The sequence below is a fragment of the Falco cherrug genome, chromosome 13 (genome assembly GCF_023634085.1).
Source record: "Falco cherrug isolate bFalChe1 chromosome 13, bFalChe1.pri, whole genome shotgun sequence".
Classification (NCBI taxonomy): domain Eukaryota; kingdom Metazoa; phylum Chordata; class Aves; order Falconiformes; family Falconidae; genus Falco; species Falco cherrug.
In genome coordinates this window covers 3,776,987-3,800,290 of record NC_073709.1, presented here as the reverse complement: position 1 = coordinate 3,800,290, position 23,304 = coordinate 3,776,987, and the positions used below count along the sequence as shown (strand labels likewise).

The 23,304-nt window shown below is 43.0% G+C and overlaps 1 protein-coding gene across 5 annotated transcripts in view; it reads right to left on the bottom strand.

The window, feature by feature from the left end:
• The window catches only part of SPTBN1 (spectrin beta, non-erythrocytic 1), a 136,309-nt gene that overhangs the window by 35,725 nt on the left and 77,280 nt on the right, over positions 1–23,304 (bottom strand). For all 5 annotated transcript variants that reach the window (XM_027814566.2, XM_055725454.1, XM_055725453.1 and 2 more), the window contains 14 exons: positions 19,294–19,445; positions 13,591–13,764; positions 12,184–12,275; positions 10,950–11,030; positions 10,028–10,143; positions 8,890–9,002; positions 8,066–8,253; positions 6,848–6,965; positions 5,307–5,465; positions 4,384–4,686; positions 3,410–3,563; positions 1,849–2,719; positions 1,577–1,714; positions 187–943 (listed from right to left, as the gene is read on the bottom strand). In XM_027814566.2, coding sequence (XP_027670367.1) covers positions 187–943; positions 1,577–1,714; positions 1,849–2,719; positions 3,410–3,563; positions 4,384–4,686; positions 5,307–5,465; positions 6,848–6,965; positions 8,066–8,253; positions 8,890–9,002; positions 10,028–10,143; positions 10,950–11,030; positions 12,184–12,275; positions 13,591–13,764; positions 19,294–19,445 — 3,416 coding nt within the window. The remainder of the gene's footprint in view (positions 1–186; positions 944–1,576; positions 1,715–1,848; positions 2,720–3,409; positions 3,564–4,383; positions 4,687–5,306; positions 5,466–6,847; positions 6,966–8,065; positions 8,254–8,889; positions 9,003–10,027; positions 10,144–10,949; positions 11,031–12,183; positions 12,276–13,590; positions 13,765–19,293; positions 19,446–23,304) is intronic.

The following is a 23,304-nucleotide window of genomic DNA, read 5'->3' as shown; positions in this document are numbered from 1 at the left end:
CCGCTCCAACAACAGGTGCATCATATATGAAAAGAAATGTCTCCCAAGAACAGTTAGAAGTAAAATACAAAAGACATTATAGTTAAGAAAGGACAGTTCTCCTGTCAAACGACCTTGTTTGTTAATTGCTTGCAGTATATGGTGCCAACCTGTAGAAATGAAATAAGGTATATCTTGACTACTTGCCTGGTTATTAAGAAACGCTTCTGCTTGCTTGGTATCTCTGAGAAACAGCTGGTAGGCATGAGACTGGGAAAGGAGATTTTGCCTGTTCTCCCACATTTTGTGAAGCTCATTCCATCCAGTGTCTAAAGCTTGTAGGCGCTGGCGCAAGAACATGTACTGAGCATCAGTTTGCCCTTGTGTCACCATCTCACCCATGTCCCTCATTTTCTGATAGTCTTCCTCGTAATTGTTGATTTCATTCTTAATATTCTCATGTTGAGTGAGCAGCTTCTCAGCCTCTGTCAGTGTGTTTGGCATATCTTCGGATGCAATTGCCGTCTGTGTTCTGGACAGCCAAGACTGGAAGTCATCCAGATCTCTCAAGAACTGCTGCAGTTTGCTTGCCTCTCCGAGCGACTCCTCTCTGTTCTTGAGGGTGGTCTTCATTTCTTCCCATACATCGTTGATTTCTGCGAGCCGTGAAAGAATAGCCTGTGCCTGGTCAGGATGCTCTGATTCCAACTTTTCTGCCTCTTTTTGCAGGTCGCTTAGCTTGGCTTCAATGGCTACCAGGTCACGTTCCATGCCTGTCAGCTTCCTCTGCAGGGCCATCACTCCAGCTAGATCATTACCCAGATCTTGTGTGGATTCGATCACTTTGGTCTTTTCCCTGATCCAGGATTTGGTTTCATTACATTCAAGATGGTAGTTCTGGATACTCAGAGCAGAGAGCAAAGCATCCTTCTTCCTATCTACCAGTTCTCTGAATTGGCTCCATCTGAAATTTGTGAGGAGAGAAAAGGAGAGAAATTGAGATTTGCATATAATAAGGAAAAAGGATATGGCAACATTGCTGAGTGAGCAGTTGCTCACATGAGCTTGGTAAGCCATGAAATAACCTATTTGTGTTTTTTCAGTCCTTCTCATATCACCATTAGTTTTAGCAAAACAACCATTAACCAAGCTACGGCATACATTAGAATTTGACATGTACTAGGCAACACCAAGTCCTTAAAAGTATTTTTTCCTCAAATGAAAAATTGCTAGTTACACCTAATTCTCACACTAAATGTACTCTTCTTTGTTGATTTTGGAGCCTAAAAATAAGTGAATTTACAGGAAGTTAGAATGGTTTCTTTTCCATCGTAATAGTCATTACAGTAAATTTCCAGCTCTCAAATCAAGGTACTGATACACTCAGGACCTGACTGAATTCAATAGCAAAAGTCCATATGTGAATCAAATACTTGAAAGACACAGCTCTTTTTCCTTCTGAAACTTTTAAGGCCTACCTTGAAGATACTTCAAGTAAAACTATCAGAGTATCTTAAAAAAACATAAGAAACACAAGTGACCCCACAGTACTTGTTTCAGCCAGTGCCATGTTTACGAGCATGAGGCCTTTGCCTACCTTGTGTTGAGTTTATCTTGCTGTGCTTTGATCTCCTTCTCACTTGGATGGCCGCTGTGCATGAGCTGTCTAGCGATTTGGTTCACTACTGCAACACGGGATGCCTGATTGTTCATTTCTGGTTCTAAGCTTTCAAATCTGGAAGCAGGGGGAAAAAAAAAATATCACACAGGCATTAGAGAACCTGGGCCACAGGCAAGCTGAGAAAGGTAGCGGGCATAAAAAAAGCTTCCACCCAGTATTCCCCAAAGTTCCTGGTAAGGCATTCTCACCTGTGCTGGATCACTTCCAGGTCCTCCAACTTCTCTGGAATCTGCATATTATTGAGCCACTTCTCCTTTTCGTCAATCCAAAGCTCACAAGCATCTGCCTCACTGAACATCTTATAAAGGGCAAGGGTATCCTGCAAGGCCTGTTTACGCAGCCGTGTCAGCTCAGCAACCTCCTTGTATCTTTCCTCTATTCCAGACAACCTGCCTTGAACATCCAGAGATCCGGCATGTTCCTGTGGTAGAGCCTTTGCTTGCTCATGAAGCGAGTCAATGGTCGGCCGGTAGCTTGCAATCTCTTCAGCCACATCTTTGTGCTTCTTGACCAAGGACTGGGTGGAATATTCATCATGGCCAACATCATTGCTAGAGACAATTTTGAGGATGTCCAACATCCATGCATCAATGTCATCAGCGTCAGCCTGGAACTGGTGAAGCAGAGAGGCTTCCTCCAGACGCTTCTTCCTAATGGCAGATAACTGTTCCAAGTTAGCCCATTGCTCCCGGATATCCTTAATTCTTTCTCTGATTTTCTCAGACCCAAAATGCTCCTCCGCAATCATGTCTTCACCTTCTTTTATTGCCTGCTGAAAGTGGCCACTACGACCACTCATTTCGTCTTCAAACGCCTTATGTTTACTCAAGAGACGGACGACACTGGTTAGGTCCTTCCCATAGTCATCAGACGACAGGATCTGTTCCTTCTCCCTGATCCAACCCTCTTCTTCAGCCATTTCCCAGAAGAATTTCCAGAGGCGCCGGGACTCCTCCAAGCGGGCCCGGCGCTCAGCTGCGAGCTGGCACAGCTCTTGGTAACAGAACTCCATGTGAGCAACACGGTCCCTGATAACCTGCGGGTCGCACGGTTTGTAACCTGTTCAGATAGAGAATGTACGTTACAGCTTGGACTGAATCATTTTCACCCCTACAGCTGGAGCATACACAGAGTTCTTAACTCCTGTTTGTTCCATCTGTGAAGTTTATGCAAAAGAATGCATAGTCTCCTGAAAGTGACTGTGAACTATTCAAGCTCCGCCATACAGTAACACAGATCAGAAAACACTATTCTTTGCATAATGACACAACAGCTGCCAACCCCCTCTCCCCCCTGAAAGATATTGATGACTCTCTTCAGTGAAACAAAATTCACTACTCAGATTCACTCACACAACTGCAAAAAATGAACATCGTTTACTCTAGTTAATGACACTGGTTTAGTGGAATTGCTTGTATATAGCATAAATGGCAACAAATATCAGACTGGGTCCAACAGTCTGTATTGTTTGCATTAGAAACACAGGACAGGGAATTAATAGTGACTGCTATGAAGTTACAGCAGCTGCCGGCTAGAAGCGTGACGTCCCATGCAAACACAATGCCACAATGAATTCCTGAGCAGGTACCGGGACAAATTAATCATTGACACAGTGAATAAAGGAGGAACAAATGAAGCTGGATTCTCTGATTCTGAATTTAACCTAACGTGCCTTGCAGAACTAATGAGGCTCTTCTATAACCTCATATGTAATTAAGACAAAAGGAGGACATGTTGGCTGGTAGTTACCTTCTCCATCAGTGGCAAACTTCTGAGCAGATGCATTGACCCCTCTCACTCTCTCAGCCTGAATCGCAATGTCAGCTTCCACAAGAGCATGTTTCTGCAACAGGTCTTCAACTCCTAACAAATGTTTACCATAGTCTTGAGACAGCAGAAGCACCTGATCAAAATGTAAAAGACAAGTAAAACAGGCTGAAGGCCATAAGCTGTTTGTTTCTTAATGACTCCAGGCATTACACTGTGCTCTGTTGTTACACTGACTGAAGTCCAGAGAAACACCAGGCCTATATGGGGAGAGATTTCAAATGTATAGAGGCATCGATGATATGAATTTGAGCCAGTATTTTTAAAGTCACTAGCAGCCATAAAGAACGTGACTGCTCTTTAATGCAGTTTTACGTCTAGGATGATGAGAAGCAAAGTTAGCTCAGCAGGACCAATGAAAAACACTCAGTCCAGGTGCTGTGAGCTGCCACTGAGCTACACACATCTTTCTTTCCTCTGACAGCTTCCAAGTTCTGCTGGCTGATGGTCAAGAACAAAGCCCCGGTTCTTTCCCTTCCCAGATCCCAGGAGAACAGACAGGAAGAAATTCATCCTTTTTAAAGCACAGAGGTGAAGAGGTGACTTGTTCCCCATGTAAATTGTGGTGAAGAGAGATTATTTAATCCCTTTCACCAAAATCATCATCCCTACCCAAGCACTGTGACCAAATCCTCTGGCCCTTTTGAGACGTGTGTGAAGCTGAAAAGTGGCCTTTTATGGGAGTGAACTTGTTCTTTTTTCTTACTTGTTTTTAATCTTTCTTTTAAAAAAATCAACATAAGGTATAAGGAATTTGTTCACTGCTCTTGAATGTGGATCTTCTGCATTTGTCCATTAAACCAGATGGGCAAAATGAATCTTAAAAAGATTTACAAAAAAGGACATCTACTCCTCTCCAGACGTTTGGTCTACGTTCTGAAATGGCTAACACTTACCTTCATCTCATCCATCCAGTCCATAATGTACAGCATTTCCTGGAAAATCTTTTGCAGACCAAGATTCATCTCCAGCCGCTGTCTCCGTGCCCTGAGCAACTCCAGGAGATACTCCCATAGGCGTATAACGTTGTCCTTTCTCGCAGTAATGCGTTTGATATCGTGGTAATTTTCAGTCTCAAGCTCCTTTGCAACCGCAACCACGGCCTGGACTCGTTCTTCGTATGCTGCAATGTCCGTTTCAATGGCCTCATGCTTCTTTGTTGCAGCCTCTACCGCTGGAAGGTCAAAGCCAAAATTATCCTGTAAAGAAAGAGACGCTTCTTCAGTAATGGCTGCTGAGGAGAAAAGACCTACTGCTCCTGATCTCTGATTGCACAGCATACACTTGTTAGCAAATTTGGGATCTCAAAATGCTCTGAAAAGTCTTCCTTAATAGAATAAGAGACACTTCTGATAACCACTAATAATCACTCAGACAACCACTGATAAAACCAGAGATACTGTTTACTGCCTTTGGGGAAAAAATCATGGTGGCCACCAGGATTAGGCTGGGGCTTTGGATTTCTTTTAAGTTATCTCTATTATTAGAAAATAAAATTAATTCCTCCGCTAATTCCACTGAATTGACCAAAATATTCAGATAAAGAAGATATTGACTGTGGGTGGCTATTTCCACATCAATATCTTCTGAATACAGACTAATAGATTCAAGGAAGGTATAACCCAAATGCATTAAAGATAGGACATGCAGTAGATATACACTAAATATATATTTGCACACACATACAATAAATACAAATATACATAAATTCACTAAAATAGGAGGCACAGGGGAGTAAATGTTCTCTGTGCAAGAACTGTAGCCTATAATTACTCATGGGAACAATTTTAGTCATGCAGACAATTTCTGAAAGCAGCACCTGAGAAACGAGACGTTGATTTTCACTCAGCCAAGTTTCTCTCATAGCTGCCTTGCGATCAAATCTGCGTGCAAGTTGTTCCAGTTTCTCTTGTCTGATGAGCTCATTTCGCAGTGCCAGTTCTCTTTCATGTTCAGCTTTTTCCAGTCTTTCCCAGGCCTGAAGATGTGGAGAAAAAACATGGGTCTTCTAAACACACATTCTTACAGGATTATGATAAATCACATGTTTTTGCATGAAATCAGGACTGAAGTCACTACAGCCAGGTTTCACAGAACCAGCTTATTTATTTATATGCCAATAAATCTGGTTTGCACTGGCTGACCTTACACCTTGTTTACCAATATAAGCGTGTGGCTTCAAATTTGTTCTCAATCCATTCATTCATTTTCTGAGCAAGGAGTATAAGACTTGTTTATGTCAGATGCATTTTCTCAAGTTGATTTGTTTTTTGTCTCCCACAAAGCCTAAGCAAACCACCTGGCTTGAACATTTGATTAATTTAAAAACAAAAAAAATTTTTTTTGAGTGCTGCTCCCAAATAAGCAGATTCTATCCTCCTCCTTTAGGAAACAAGAATTACAGATTCATGCCCTTCTCACCTCTAAAATCAACATACAACTGTTGTTCTTCATTACATCCACTTTGGAAAAGAAAAAAACTGCAGAATTTGGTTACTTTTGGTGCATACCAGTCCTTTTTTCCCCCAAAGTCAAAAGCCATTCACATGCATGACATCAGTATTACAAAAATAAAAGTCTTAAGCAGCATGCTGAAAGCCAGCTAATCACCTTTCAGATCTTCTTACAGACAACAAAAATACCCACAATTAAACACAAACTACCCTAAATTCTTCTAAATCCTAACAGATACGAAACTGCCTGAAACCCAAGTATTTCAGGCATTCACAGGCACAGGGGGTTAATGCAAACATGAGAGCTGTGCAGTTTACTACTCTCTAGGATGCAGACCGAGGCCACAGACACCCACGACAGCTGCTCTGGGAATGCCAAGCATGATCAAACACAAACGAGGAAAGCTCACGGTTTTGAGTTGTTTGTTATCCTTGAGAGAGCTTGTCAGCTCTGCTGCTGTTCTGCCAGCTGCACCAGCACAAAAAATGGCTGCATAAACCCCGAGCGGGAACCCACAAGATCAGTCATGGTGCCTCCTTCACTCTCCCACACTGCGGGCAGTGGGATGAGAGGGCTACTGTACCCTAGATATGGTGCTGCTTTCTGTCAATTAACTCTAATAGCCAGGACTGCTGAGGAGCAAGGCAGGGTGACTAGACCCATAACCAGAATGACTGAGCATTTTTCTAGTGCAGAAGATCTGACGGATGCTGAGGATACCCAGGGACTTGGTTCAGAACAGTTAGTGCCACCTGTAAGAAAAGGTCACCCCAACTCACCCACCCCTTATGGTTTCCCACATCAAGGCTGGAGATAGCAAAGATGTTTATTCCCAGCATGCCAAGAGAGAGACTGAAAGAAAACAACAAAATCCTGAGTTGCACAGGAGGAGCTGGCTTAGTTTACCTTGTTAATGTCAGAGATGAGTTTGCCCTCCCTTGGCATGTACACTTTCTGATTGTTTGCTCTCATTTTGCTTTGGATGGTAAAAAGCAGCACTTCTAGGTTTCCTTTTTCTGTAAATCTAAATGAAATTTTGCAAAAGAACAGAGTTACAATAAAGCTTTCATTGCTACTGAAGTATAATAAAGACTTCCTTAAAATATTGACATTATGCATGGAGCATTCAGATAAACACCTTTATCTTGTGTGAAAGCTGGAAGCAATTGAAATAGCCCACACGTCCCCTGGAACCAGTTGGGTCAAACAGCAAATGAAACTTCACAGAAGTCAGCTGTTTGTGTGTTTAGATTTAAACCCCCCCTGGGGGACAGAAGACTGCATTTTTTTTGTTCTACTACATGTGTTGTCCTAGTTTACTCTATCAACACAAGAAATGGAAGTTTTATTTAAAGCCCACTGTAGTCAATAAACTCTTCCCACTGTTTTCCCTGAGTCGTATGCCTGGGAAATAAACTCCATAGGCATTAGGGAATAGTCTGCAATTCTAGAAGATGTCTGGATACTCCATAATGTTTTAGATTTTGATTATTATCCACTAGAACTTATACTAAAAATAATAAACAGATCTGATATCACAATGTTAAAGAAACTTTCCAGAAATAAGTTGCCCAGTCTTGGCTATATCAGTTTTAGTAAGCATAGCTGTGTTTTACAAAGCCAGACACACTTCCTCTTGATTTTGGATAAGCAGTAAGGTTCTTTTAATAGCAGCAATAGTATTGGTATTATACACTGCTAGCAAGCATGACCGGTGACATTACTATGCTAGCATGGTATGCTATTACCACTCATAAGACAGGCATCTCAGTGAAGTGGCAGCTTCCAGGACTCTGAGATCCTGCAGGCGACACACTTGTTGTTGTTGTTGTTATCTGCACATTGAATAACATAAAGCAAACGGGCCCCGAGTAAAAAAGGATGACTCTGAGATCCTGCAGGCGACACACTTGTTGTTGTTGTTATCTGCACATTGAATAACATAAAGCAAACGGGCCCCGAGTAAAAAGGATGAGTGCCAATTAGAAATATATCTGGGTTTGTTCAGAAAAATAAATTCTTAAGCCAAGATTAAAATTACTTGGATGTGTTTGTTTTTAAGAAAATCAATGACTGACTAAACAAAACAAGACCACTGTTGGTTTAAGCTAAGATTAAAATTACTTGGGTGGTTTCTCTACTGTACGGTAAGTGTTGAATGCCTGCAGCTGCTGTTGCACACCAACTAGTGAGTTGGCAAATTTGCGATTGTTGAGAATGATAATGGTTTGCTCAATCCACTCAAGAAGGTCAGAAGCCAGCGATTCGTATTTTTCAATCATTTTCTCCGTTTCAATGGCATTGTCAAGCACCTGCAACAAGCAGCACAACATAACATGAGTAACAAAGGCAGTACTCTTCAGTCATTTAAATCCAACAAGCAACAGAAAAGAAACTGTTGGGAGACTTGACTTATGAATCAGACCACTCACTCCCGAGCACCACAGGGGCTGGGATCCCTGAGGAATGAGGGCTTTGCATTTTTCAGCAGTGAATTCCCATGATCCCACGGCAATAGGGGGGCAGAGCTGAGGCTTACAAAAGGATTCATGTTCAGTCTGCCAGCTGTAAAGATGGGGGCAACTTTGCCAAAGGGCAGAGAATGACTGCACATTTTTTTAAATGAGGGACTTTTCTGGGCTCCAGAAGAGACAGAGGACCCAGAGGATGAAGAGCAGTTAATGAGAAAGGAAAAGCAAGCAGCAATGATGCCAAAGTAACAAGCAAAAATAAAACACTGGCCAAATGTTTTCTAATACAGGCACCTGGAAATTACTCCTCACAGTTGTCTGGAAATATTTAAACACATTCAAGAAAAGAAGTAAAACCTACCATATAGCGGATTCTTAAAAACTAATACCCAAGAGGGGGAAAAAAAAACCACCGCCCAAAAAACCCCTGAAAGATTTCATCTGCTTTATAAAAATTTCTAATTTCAATTTGCAAACCTTTCCAATACGTTTTCCTTCAACAGCTAAAGCCTTCATCTTGGAGAAGTAGTGGTAATATGTCACCACATAGGTGATGATTGACTTTTCATCGGGATGATCAACACTGATATCTGCAAATCAAACAAGAGGTGTCTTAGCATACTGAGGGTGCATGGGTTAAAACCACAAAGCTAATAATGCAACAAGGATGCATTCAGAAGTCAGAGAGATAGGTTCAGTGGCAGTGCAGCTCCTAAGATTTATGTCCTAATCAGAAACAAATTCAACAGCTTTAGATAGGCTCTGGATTACTTGGTGCTGTACAGTATTGAACTCTGTCACTAAGAAGTGCTGCTTTATCCCTTCGCCTTAGTGCAGCCTGTGGTTAAAGCACGTGTCTGTGGGTTAGGGGCCTTTGGGCCTTACAGTCAGACCTTGCCACAGCTCGTGCACGGCCACCTAACTTCTCTAGTGTCTATGTGCGTTGACAGAAGTACTGTTAATTGAGAACTTCAATTCTGTATCAGCATTTGGAAAGAGAAATTCAAACCTAATATTATGTCTGTCCAGGCAAATCTTCTGAGAGATACAGATGGAAAACAAGTAATTTCCTTTCCTGCAGCAATTCTGAGGCACTGGAAAACAAGCAAGAAGAAACTTGCCCAAACACATAGCCTCTATTTGCCCTGCGACAAGAAAGTTTCTTGTCCTAACACTGTGAGCACGCCTTTCAATTCACGAGCATGTACAGCACTCTCACAAAAGCACAGGCTAAAACTCACTGACAGCCTGTGAAATAAGCTGCTAACTATTTGCTGAAATCCACATTATTCATCTTCCAGCTCACAGAGTGTTTCTCAGAGCAGATCAGAAGGATGCCTCTAACTGGAATGACCTGGTGTATACACAGCCAGTTCAGTGATCTTGTCAGATAGGGGAAAATAAACACAGGATTAAGGGCTCTCTGCTCCTACTGCTCAGTCTTCTGCAGGAGACACCTTGCATTCTCTCCTCCTCTCTCTGGCTGTATCAACCAGGTGAGTCAGCAGCATCCAGCTGCTCTTTAACACAAAAAGCTATCACAAAGCTGAACCTTTCCACAAGGAGGGTGGGAGAAAACAGCCCTGAAGTGCTGAAACACTGCAGGAATTCTTACCCTCGGGGTCCAGGAGCTTAGTAAGACCAAGGTGTTGCTCTGCAAGGTTAAAAGCATTCTGCAGATTGTAGTGTGCATTTGATTTCTTCAGCTTGTCAAAATCAATCAGATCAGGCCTAGACAGGATGGAAAATTCTTTAGATTTCTCAAAGCACAGTGCAGGCACCCTCAAGTGAACAAATGAACCAAAATCTGCAATCCTCATAAAACCTGGCCCCTCATGCTACCAAGGTTTTGCTTGCCCAGTGATTCTGTGTATTTCAGTGGCAGTATTAAAGGAATGAAGTGATGCCTAGCACGTGCCATGGCAGAACCTAGCCCATGGGACAAAACGGAGAACAGCTTAATAGCAGTAAAGGTGACCCTGGAGAAGAAAGTAACAAAGTTGCGGTCACACAATCTCTCCTCAGGCCCATGTAAGTGTGCAAGCCATCCCAGTAACTTCACCTGAGCTTACCGACGAGCAGCAACCCCAGCTATGTCAGTCTATTTTGCCATCCCTGTGCAGAGATTTCTTTCCCCGCCAGGCTGCTGTTGTGCATGGTTCCCCACTCCTGCCCCTGAGTTCTAGGCAACCAGACCCAATCATCGGCCACTCAGTAAAGTGCAGGTTTTCTTCCAACCTGGTCTGTCACAAACCAAAACAATCACGCATATAATTTATTCTTTTGAAACTAAACGCAACCTGTTTTGACTTGTGATGTGAGAAAACGTTGCCCAGATGAGCTCACAGTGACTGCAAGAGCTGTAAAGCTCTATAGCAAGGCAGATTGCTGTAAAACTCTCAGTAATTACTCTCAGTAATTCTTCAGCTTCCTCCTCTTCAGGTTTTAAAATCAAGCTGCAAGGCAACTGCCAAACCCAGTGCACATTGCAACAGTCCAAGCTTTCAAAATCCATAAAGACATTTACCCACACATACCTGTGCTTATGAATTAGTGCATTGAAAGCCATCCCATCCCTCCAGCTTGTCGTAAAGTTGTGAATGTTGACATTGGGGTAACTGGCAGAACCCAAAACAAAGAGAACACAATCAATATAGCATCCCTGCTGCAGCTCTGCACGCTGTCACTGAAAGCTGGTTGCAGGAGTGCTATGTACACTGCGAACCTAAGGGTGGGATATTACCATCCCATGACCGACGATCTATCATCATGACAGTTCTCTAGTCACAGACTGACACCAGAGGTAAGTGCATCTCACTTACTCTCATAAACCCTGTGTAATTGATATTCAATCCAGAGAAAAGCTCTAAACGTCCTTCAAAGTAATTTGAAGCTTGAAGCTACTGTTTTATAACTTCCTGCCCAACCTGCAGCCTGTGAAGTTTCCCTTCAAATCTAAAGCCTGCTCTTGATTCATCTGCTGGCAAACAATTATTTTCAGGTACTCAAAATATTAAGTTCAAGAGAGAAGCTGCACCAACTGCAGGAACAGAGAGGAGCAAAACCTCTTCTGATGGCTACAGGTACCACGGGAGCAGTGATACATTAAGTTCTCCTTGAAACTGTCTGCTGTCCTCAGGCATCTTCAAGGACTGACTCTCATCACTGTCTGACTTTTAAACAAAGCACATATGATAGCCAGCTTTGTGCCAAAATGGATAGGCAGATGCAAAATTAATTTGTTCGGTGATCTGGGTATTTGGCAAGTCTCCAAAAATTTCAGGGTGCTCACAAACCACTACCATAGAGTTTTCTTGGAAGAAGATGATGAAGTACCACTAGAACAATGCTGAAGTGCCCCAAGTCATCACAGGGACCTCCAGGTTTCATGGGGGAAACATACTGAATCTCCACAAATGGATATTTAATTATGCAAGAAGGTTACTGTCAGAGAAAGACATTTTGGAAATACTTTCACATATATGGGAAGAGGGAAAAGCCAGTTGCAAACATCTGAAGCATCATTATTTCTTCAGAATAGGATGAAAAAGAGTCAGTATATTACTATATGTTCACAAATTATCAGATTGTTATGTTTATCACACAGCATTAATATAAGAAACTCAGAATTTTCTAACTTGTAAACAACAATTCACCTTTCTTAGTTGAATCTACTTAAGGAGAGATATGTGTTTGCCCACTTGAATTTATTTCAATGAAAACTCAAAATGCTGTAAGAGCTTTAGAAATAATGACTTAATCCACACTCACCCAGCTGTCTTCATCTGGCACCACAAAAGCAAAGCATCTTTAGCAGATTTCTTCTCCTTGTTGTCCTCAGTTTCAACACTGATGTCTTGGATCTAAAATTAACACAGAAGTATTAAGTGTTTCTCTTGAGAAAACACATTGTTTGCCTTTTTTGAAAAGATGAAAGAAATTAGATCAGAATATAAGTAACAAATCTACAATAACAGGCCGGGTGGAAGTAGGTGAACACTCTTCCTCATTTAAGAGCATTCATGTCAAAAGAAAGCTTCATCTGCCCTTATTTTACTGGAGGATTACTCTTTGTTTAGTCCATTGACTAAACAGTTTAAACTTCACAAGAAAATTTATCTCCAATTGTCAAGGCAAACCCTGCCCTATACCGCATTATGGTTTCCACCCTGCGAGAAGTCTCCCGCAGGAAGCTGAGAATATCCAGGAGCTGAGGGGTGCAGCACATAGGGGTCCTCCTGAGGGGATCCACAGGCAAAAGCTAAGCAGGAGTTTCATGGGAGCAAACAATTTTTTGTTTGTTGAATTCATGGGAACTTCAAGCTTGGAGAAAATAGTGTTTGCCCTTAGCAGTATAAAAACCATATATTCTCAAGTCTAGGCCGTTATATCCAGGTTTTTTTAAAAAAGGTCGGGGGAGGGGAAGGAAACCACTTTTTACTTCATATGGACAAATATATCTATTTCATTAATATAGTTCACTGCTTTTTAGAAAGAATATTGTAGCTTCAGCAGAGTTCCACCGCTGTCACTGAAAGTTAGGCAGACACTTTCATATTAGGAAAACAACCATGCAACACCAAAAGTAAGAGAATGTTAAATTTATTAAATATTTATTACTATGTTATTTATTATAAATGATATTTTTATTATATAAGTTATTACCCTTTCTGCAAAAAGAATTTCCAGCTTTTTTTAACTGAGGGCAAAGACCAACGAGCAATTTGCTGGAAAACAAGAAATCTCAGCCTTTAGCTGGGGCACTAAAACAATTCCTGTGGGCACCCTTAATTCACTTCAGTGCAAAATCAGCCAGGTTATCGATAATCACCACAGAGGTGAAGAGCAGCCAAGGGTAGAATTTCCTCCTAGGTCTACAAGAGCACATAGGTCTGTGACTGGAGCTTAGTATTTATTAACAATTTAAAAATAAAACCATATGACTCTCCACACAGGAAACTCCCATTGGCTGCCACTACAGATCAGCAGCACCATGAAGACTGATTTATCTTCTCCCCTTAGCTCTGGAACATGTCCTGCCAGACACTAAGCACTTTCCACTCCCATCATCTCGGAGGGCCTGGGAGCATTCCACTCTTAAAAAGCACAATGAAGTTTGTTATAAACAAGTATGGAAAACTCAAATGTGTGTATATCTGTGTATGTATACATCTTTACCTGGAATCTCAGGATAATTGTCCAAATAAGGCCAAGTGTCAGCCTGTGATTCCCATCCACTATATCATGAGATCCCATGTTCTCTAGGTGCACTCTTTGCTCTTTCAGGAACTGGAGGGCTTTATCAACGTTCTCCAGGCAATGGATGCGCATCCTTCCTTTGGTTGGTTTAGGCTAGAAGGCAGAAGGGAGAACAGAAACGTGTATTACTGTAGATGGAAGGGAAAAAACCCAGAAAGTTGTTTGCTAACTCTTCAGTCCAGGCAGGTGAGTCCTCACATTGTCAACTCCTGGACAGCAACACTGTATGCATTTGTTCTTCAAATTCAATGAACAAAACCACTCCTTGCACCTTACAGCGCATTTACACACGGACAATGGTAGGATGTGTCAAAACCACGGTGGAAATGCCAACATCCTAGACCGCATACACCAGGCACCCATTCCATTTTCCTTTCAAAGTATTTTGCCTGCTTACTTTCTTCATTTTTTCTGTCTAGTATATCCATTCACTAGCTGGCAGATAAATTATTTTGTTAGGTTCATGCCACACCTATTACATTTTCCCAAGATGCTTTTTTTCTCCAGTACAAGTTCTTCAACACTTAAAAAGAAGATTCTGTAAAGATAAGGATATGCAACAAACAGATAACGGGCATATGGTATATGCACGCAATAGAGGGAACTGGTAATGAATGCTCCAGAGAGCATCTGTAAATATAGATACATACTCTCCAAAAAGGCAGCTCAGATTTGGACTGTTAGCTACTCAATAAAAGTCCCTGAGAAAGAAATGTCATTGTTTTTTTTTAGTCAGCTGAAGTAGGATAAATAGTATGAAAATAACAGAGATTTATTCCAAACAATTTCTTCATAGGAAAAGAAAGTAGAAACAATAATAATAAAAAAACAGCCACACCAATGTAACACAATTTTATGAAGGCCCAGTGCAAACAAAAAAAGCTGTGAATATATTAACAGCATGTAGAAGTCTACTAAAAAATTAAATAAAATTATAGCAACTCTGTTCTGCAGACAAGGACTATAGCTGAATAGCCCGTTCAGTGCGCACTAAGATGTTACCAAAGGTACTCAGCCAAGCTACTAATTGACATAATTCCCTTGTTTTCTGCAGTGAATGTAATTAACTGGCCACGGAAACAGCTCAGTCAAAATCACTGCCTCAGACTGCATTCAAGGGGAAGACTTTCCGCCCCAGCCATATTATGGACCCTAGAAACAGCAGCCTGCGTAACAGTGTATAAATGCTTGCTAGAAAGATGCCCTTCAGGACACATAAACCCCTGAGGTCATTAGTTTCACTTCAGCTTGCAGTTAGCACCGTTCTCCTCCAGAGGCTGGGTAACGATGTGGAGAAAGTCAACCCACCACTCCCCACAAGGGAGAAAATCAGGAACCTGCCACCGCTTCTGGGTATAAAAGTCCCTCCAAAGAGGCACAAATGGCACGCACACCCTATGCACATACGCCCCAAATGCTGCCTGTATCGAGTGAAGAGCCCTAGTGTAGCGTGAGTGGGAGCACGAATGAAGTTACATGGTTGGCTGAAACCAGCTGGAGGTCCCTCGCTATCGGTGGGGACAATGCAGGATCCATCCTTTCGCTGGTACCATCAGTCACCCAGAAGTGTGGTAAATTGGACCACAGGTTTAATTTAATCTTGCAATATATGGGTAGGAAGGCTGTTGCCAGGGCGGGAGAGGGAGCAGCCAGCTGCAGGGGAAGGTGGAGGAGCTGCCTGGCCCAGGACAGCTCAGCCCAGCCCATTGCCACACCTGAGAGCCTGAGATCAGCTTTACCAGGTGTGCTCACTTTTATGATGATGATCCCAAAACACAGGACTGACTGTGACTGTGGCCATTTCTAAGCAGCAGTGGCAGACCTGAACCTGCCCCCTTAACGCAGCCCTCCTCACCTACCTGAGCAGTAACTGCGCTGCCTCTAATGCCTCAAGTGACTGGGCAGAAAATGGTTTTTAAAACTTTGTGCTCTCAGAATCTCCACAGCACCAAGGTGGCAGAGCTAACACCCTTCACAACAGATGTTTTATGTAGTTCCCGAGACAGCCCGCTCCCACCCGCATTCTGTACAAAGACATGCTCCCCGATGAGGAGTCCAGCTTATTGGCAGGATTTTTTCTCCCACTAACACAATGGCTGTATGTGAAGCAGCAGAGCACACAGAGTAAACCTGAGCAGGACACTGCTCCCTGCAGAGCAGAGGCAGGCTGACATTATTTTTTTAGTGCTCCAGCACTTAGGTGTGTTTTCTGGGTCAGAAATTCCCTATTAGGGCTGTAACAGCTTATTTGCAGTTTCATCTAGGGCTGTTCAAACTGCAGTTTATTAACGGTCCGAGAAAGCACTTCAGACTTCTGCACAGACGAGAATGACAGTGCCACCTGGCCAGCCCCACAGGCAGGCCATACAGTTCAACCCACCATTCTGCAACAAAAAGAGGAAGAGGCATCCAAGTCCGGCTTGTACAAGGTGTGGCTGTACCTGCCACTCCCCTGCACAGCCTCAAGATGAGACACAGCGGGACATAACTTTCACATTTACTGGGCTAACATGGATCCAGATGTTAACCAGAGGGAAAGAAAGCCCAGTGAATCCATCGTTTATTGTATTTATCTAAAATCAGTCTTCACATTATCACAGCACATTATCAGGAAAATTTGTTTTACATCAAAAATCTTCCCTTTTCCAACAGAAAATGTGACAGAACTCACTACAGAGAATATGCTTAAATGGTTTGACATTTGAGCATCCAGGAATTGCAAAGAATTTCCTAATCCTTTATATATAGTTATGGAAGGAACTGAGCTAAATGCTTAATCTTATGCTGAAAATAAATCTGAGCTGTATTTCTCTGTTGGGGAGAAGCTGGTTAACAGTGTGTGCAAAAAAAATCACAACTGTCTTTTCTGCGTGGATTCTTTTCCACTTCGCTCAGTGCTACTATTGCATGCTATCAATTTCTTTCCAAACAGTGTGCTCTACACAGGACCTCATGTAGTAAGGTCTCAACTAAACACGGATTAAGAATCAAGCGGAGTAAAGACAGGAAGATGTAGATGTTGCTCTCACTGGATGCTCTCATTTTAAGTTCCTCCAACACACCTTCAAGGACTCTGGGTTTTCATCATCAGAAATCACAACAGCTTTTGAAAAATGCAGGGTTTGTGCAAATAAGGCTGGAGGCCTAAGAGAGCAAAGAGCAGTCCTGCTTTCCTGATTAGTATCTTAAAACCCAGATTCTGATCCACAGGCATACGGCTCCAGCTCCAGAATCTGAATCCCAGTTTCAAAAGCAAGAAAACAATTCCTGTTTGTTTTACTGCATCGGTAAACACAGCATATTACAAAAAACATCTAGGCTAGTTTCTGCATTTGTTTATTGCCTTCTTACCAATTGATGTTTCTTGTCTTGATTTCAAGCTCTCTGTATAAGATGCTGCCTTTAGATTTGTTTGTGTGTCATGGAGATGGCAGAACCTAATAAATACTAGCTAAAATAGATTTCAAAAGGCTGGAGAACATCAGCAAGTGGATGCTACGTGCCAATCCTCCTGGAATATTTCTGGTGTGTGTAATTGTCTCAAGGTTTAGTGCATTGCGTTATCTGTATCCTTGTTTGCAGAGGAAGGTGTGGTGGAATGTACTGTTCAAACAGAGACTGCTGTCCTCCATCCTGAGATAAGGAAGCTACCGAAAGAATTTGTGATGGTGCAGGCAGCTGCCAATGTGATACGCAGATGATGATGCAAGTGCAGACCCAGCATTCTCACCGGGTGGCTCCTGCACCCTCCCCACCCAAGCAGCTGAGTAAGCTCTGTTTGCATTTATCAAAACCAGGAGTGAAAAATGTAAATGAACCACACAGCAGGAGTCACGTGGCTGGTCTGAGCTTCACCGCTACTTGACACTGAAAAGTCAGATCTCGGCAGGCAGATACGAAGATTTAAACAGAGGTGGCACGGTTGCTTTCTGAATCCTCAAATAATGGGGCATGGCTGGTCTCAGTTATTCCTGTAGGAATAACATCTGCTACCTGCACTGAACACGTCAAACCAAATACCTCACTGAAGTAAATGATTTGGCATAGAGAGAAACATGTTTTGAGCAAATAGTAGTTGACAAACAGTGAGATTTGTTACCTCCATCCACACAATGCCTTCATCCACACAGGGTACTTCTATGCACGTTAGAGCTTCCTTACCCTCACAGATGCATTTAGAAAGCTCCCTCTCTTGCCTTACTGTACAGACAATACACTGTGGGCCATATGTTCAATTCATTAACCAGAGTCTTAAGCCATGGAGCTTCCATTAATAGGAGTGCTTGATGACAAGTGATTATACAGTTGCATCCTCTTGCAGCCTTAGGTCTTAGCTAAAGACCCGTATTTATTTGAAAAGATTGCTTTAAATCAGGTAGTTAAGAGCACAGCCATCATTTAAGGAACTGAAGGAAAAACTGATACCCAGCCATTTCCTGACACCCAGCCTTCCTGTCACACAGCAGCATTTTTCACAACAGGGATTTTCTTACTCACCACTCCCTTGTGCTGGTATCAAGGGGGCTCTCTCAGGATACCCAAAGAAAGTATTTGACCCATTTATTTGAATTCATTTTAGATATTCCCCTAACCAAAGAAAATCCAAGCCTTATCTATCCCAGTAAAATCAATTACATCCAGGGGCATTCCCGAGCAGTGGGGTGCCATGACAGCACAGCTAAAACTGCTGCAATGCTTCTTCCCAGGGCAAGCTTGGCCCTCTCCAACCAGCTGTCCTCTGCAACCCCCAGCACGCTCCGGGGAAGGGAAACGGGATGCTCCAGGCCTCGGGCCGGCGTGCAGCCTGCGCACAGCCACCTGCATCCGGCGGCTGTGTTTACTAGCACAGAAATGGGCCAGCTGGCCACAGTGCCCAGGAACGTTCCTCAGCCCATCTAAGTCTCCATTACTGAGATGGTCTAAGGGGCTGGAGAACATTTAGTGCTCTGTGCCTGTCAGATTCAGGAGCAGGGAATGAGCTGCTGGAAGCACTCAGTGTCTCACCAGCAAAGAACCTCTGAAGGAGACTTCCTTTGATTCCTACTGAAACCAACAGGAAGATATTTTAATGGTGTCTCCATCCAATTGAAGCAATAGACATTTTTTTTTTTTCTTTTATATGTAAAAAGCAGCTGAGGGAGCTGGGTTTGTTTAGCCTGGGGGGACCTTATTGTTCTCTATAACTATGTGAAAGGGGTTTGCAGGCAGGTGGGGTCAGTCCCTTCTCCCAGATCACAAGCGACAGGACAAGAGGGTACAGCCTCAAGTTGCACCAGGGGAGGTTTAGATCGGGTATCAGGGAAAATGTCTTCACCAGAAGGGTGGTCAAGCATTGGAACAGGCTGCCCAGGGAGGTGGTGGAGTCACCATCTCTGAAGGTGTTTAAAAACACATGTAGATGCAGTGCTTAGTGACATGGTTTAGTGGCGGGCTTGGCCGCGCTGGGCTAACAGTTGGATTTGACAATCTTAAAAGGTCTTTTCCAACCTAAATGATTCTATGACAAAGACATGTGCAGTGCTCGGTATTCAGTTTTGCCATACTTCAGCTGAGCCAAGGATTCACCAGAAAACCACCCAAAACCAAAACAAAACCACACAATAAATATTAATAAACACTTACAAGTCTCTCTCCTGAAAGAACTTCCAGAAGTTTGATGAGCATCCTTCCATCACGAAGGTCAGTGTACAAATCTGTAATTCTGCATGATACGCGTGCCAAATGGGAATTAACCCACTTTGTGAAAGTCTTCTTCTGAACTGCCTCACGTTCATCTGTTAGGAAAACGTCACAGTGTTACTCAAAATAAATCACGGTTTATGTACTTACATGAAAACAACATGTTCAAACATGTCTAATATTAAATGAAAGTAAGGCTTGTCTTCTTAGCACAATCATTGAGGAAACTGGGACTTTACGCTGAAAATCCATCTTCCTATTTTATGACATTTTCTAATGTCAGTGGGAATTTTACTGATTTTACACATTTTACTACCTATGGAATAAATCTGCACTACGGATTGCAGACTTACTTGCTGCTCAGATAAGCAGCTTTCTCAAGGTGTCAAGAGGTCTGTTATAGAGCTACAATGTAAAAGCCCCTTTGGATGGATCAAGCCGTCCAGTAATTTCGTTAAGAGTTATCTTCCACCACTGGAAGAACAGGCCAACTTCTGCTCTCAAATAAGCACACAAATCCACAATAGATCCCATAACAGATCCCCTGAAATACTAGAAGCCACTTTGGATTAGGATAGGTACAAAAGAGAGTAGAAACCAAGGCTTCCCATTTACTTTTCCCCCTTCTCATTACAATATTTATTTACAGATTCAACATTTGTAACTGTATTTACACAATGTCAGGATGAACTTTTCCATAACTGCATTTTTTAAGTAGACTTGCATTTATTTAAAGCCATATAAAAATAGGCTCTCTCCACCTTCCCTTCCCAGAGTCTTTCACAACTGTTTACACATTAAAGTACTGGCTATGAGAGCTCTCTTAATGCACAGGCTCACTACGGTCCACATTAACTCAGAAACTCCTGAACAGCTACCTGCCAAGCCGAGAAATCTCAGACAGAAAATATTATACATCTTTGCAGTTAAATTCTTTTGCCAAGGGCTTTGGATGAAACCCTTCCTTTTTAGCAAAAAGTCCTTTCGCTGAGCTGGGAACTACTACAGACCGAATCTGTCCAAACACAGGTGCTCATACTTGGACTGCTTTCCCAAGCAGCTGAGCACCTAAGCCTCCCATTGGTCTCTTTAAAGTTGTTGGCACATTTAGAAACAGGACATGAAGACTGGTAAATCCTAAATCAAAATTTAACGTGTCCAGTTCTGAAGTCTGAGCACGTTGTTTGAAACGCAGAAACTGTAACGACTGTGTAGATCAACGCAGAGTGTGTATCTGACTACCCAGGGTTTGAGTGGATGCTGTCCATCAAAAGGAAGGATGTCCCCCTTCCTGGCAGCGCAGTGTGGTGGGGCACAATCCCAGTGTGCTCATAACCAGTTAGAGCCTCCACACCTGCAGGACCTTGGGGACAGCAGCAAAAATCTGATCTTGGTGACAAGGAATGATAAAGAAGCTGAGGCCGAAGAGGATAGAAAGTTGGGAAACAAGTAAAATAAAAAAGATGGTAAGAAAAGAAATCATACAGTGGAATCTCACAAGGAGTGGGAAAGCAGACCAGCATTTTCAGTGACAATTTGCCCAATTACACAAACCCCACCCTAAGATTTCAGTTCCTCCCATGTACTTCTGAATTTATTCTTGCTACCCATGTGGTAGGATGTGACTAAAGCTAAGGCACTGAAACTATCTCATTTGCATCAGCTTTTACCTATCTCTAAAGGTGTTAAATTAAAAAAATGGGGCTTGGAAAGATGTAAAGGGTGGGTTTTGTGATAGAACATCAATACGCTTTCAATGAACTGACAGTTTGATCAGTCTTGTTTGTCCTCACTCTGTACGAAGCAGAGGATTGCTGTGATATAAGAAGCAAACAGGAAATCTGCAATAACTGCAGCTTGCTTTCCAGTGCACCAAGAGGAGCCAACGGCAGTTTTTCAAAAGCAGCAGCACGTGCACCCCCCGGTCGCACAAACCTCAGCCCCCACACTGCCCCAGAGCCCGACAGTGCTACACGATGTATGTGCCCTTTACTGCCAGAACAGCACAGCAGCGCTGGGCTCCACTGTGCTAATAAGCTCCGTGCGAACAGGAGAACAGCCAGCCGGTCAGAAAGCCCAAATCTTGTCGCAGCAAGGCAATACTAGAAAAATAAGTATTATCTTTGCAGTCAAAAGCTGCAGTGCCTCCTAATCATCTTGCAATTCATACCAGTGGTGTAACGACATAGCTCGTTCCACTTGGATCAAAGCAGAAAAAGTCCAGCTCATCCAACTAGTGGAAATAGTTGTCTATCCAAGTAATGATTTAAATATAGTGTCTACTAACCTTGAATATATATTTTATGGAGTATTTATAGCAAGTTCCTGGGAATGCTGTATCTGCATATCTGCTTGTCTAGTAATACATGCTTTTAGTTGAAGTATTTTTTTGAAATGAGTCACAGAAGAGAAGCCTTGCAATAGTTGGTGCTTTTTAAAGAAAATTCCAACAGAAATTACCACATCTTCATTCACCAGCTTGAACAAGCCCCAGAACAGCTCAGCAAGTTTATATAATCTCTGCAGTCTCTATACAGAAGCACAATATTCAGACATGCCTGTGGTTACATTCATCCCAAAGACAAATATGGATGTATAAGATCCTAAAAATAGAGTTGGATATACAAAATATTATGTAAAGCAAAAAAGCTATCAAATATCATAATGAAGTCATCCATTAAAAAATCTTTGGTCAAAAGTTATAGTTATCAACAATCCTCCCAATTTAGGATCATAATAATAGTAATGGGTGGGAAAAGAAAATCCATGTGGTCTTAGTAGAAGGAAGGGTCAGTGCCTAATTTTGAACAGATTAAAGACGTGATGCGGGAGACGCAGTGACATGCCAAGTCAGGTTCTGAGAACTTCGGTGCCGTTGTATTAACTGACACCAGCTTAGGATCTTCTGTTGCTGAAAACAGGTCAAAGGAAGTTCAGCAGATCAGCCAGCTCCAGGCAGCCCCTCCAGGAGGGGGAAGATGGGTCCCTCCTGCAGACAGCACCAACACGGCCCAGGGTCACTTTTCCAAAAAGGCTTTCCCACCCCAGCATGACTGGTGACCCTGAAAGAGGACGTGAATGTGCCTTCTTTAGGCAGTGGGGTTTCAGGGAAAAGCCCTGAGAAAGTTCCAGTGACTCCTTTTCTTCTGAGTGGCCTCAGAATCCTTAAGTGCACTGAATTAACAGTGAGGAAGAGGACGGGAATGGGAGCACAGCCTCCCCATCTACCTGGAGGCCCTCTGTGCTTTGGTAGCTGTTGCTTGGTGCCATTCCACGTGTTTTCTTTACTCTAGCTCAAACGCAGTTGCTGCCTCTCCCCTCAGCCTTCCCGTTTCCTCTGCCCTGCTCTCTGTGGTCCCCAATTTCCTGTTTACGGTGAGAGGTTGAAGGGTTCAGTTGGTTTTTCTGGCTCCTCAACCTCCGCACCCACCCCACGTGGTCTCATCTTTGCTCCTCTCACCTGATCCCCACCCATCCTCTGCAGCGCTGTCCCCCCACCCTGCTCGCCCCACTAAACACAGTGTGAAAATCTCTACTGAGACCGCAGCCGCGATGGTTTCAGCGCTGATTCCGTGTGCTGAGCCTACTGTCAGCTCTTCATACATGTCTGAGCAACTTCACTGCTGCAGCCATTAATGGCTTTTCGTTCTCTTCCCATCTCTCCTCCAATGCACAGCAAGAATGGCCAAGAGCAGCGTGATCCCTGGTTGCCCGGGTGCAGCACCCAGCCCCGTGGGAAAACCCTGCAGCACCGCACAAGAGCCAGGCTCCCACCTGCTCACTGCCAGCTTTTGGGGACAACCAGCAACTTATCTCAGAAAAATGCCACCAGAGAGACACAGCAGCTCTTTCAGTCTCCTAATGGGCCGGTCACCCAGGAAGGCCACCCTTTATCACGCACTTGGCACAGGCGAAGCGTGGCTCTCTAATTCCCCACTGACACTATTAGCAATA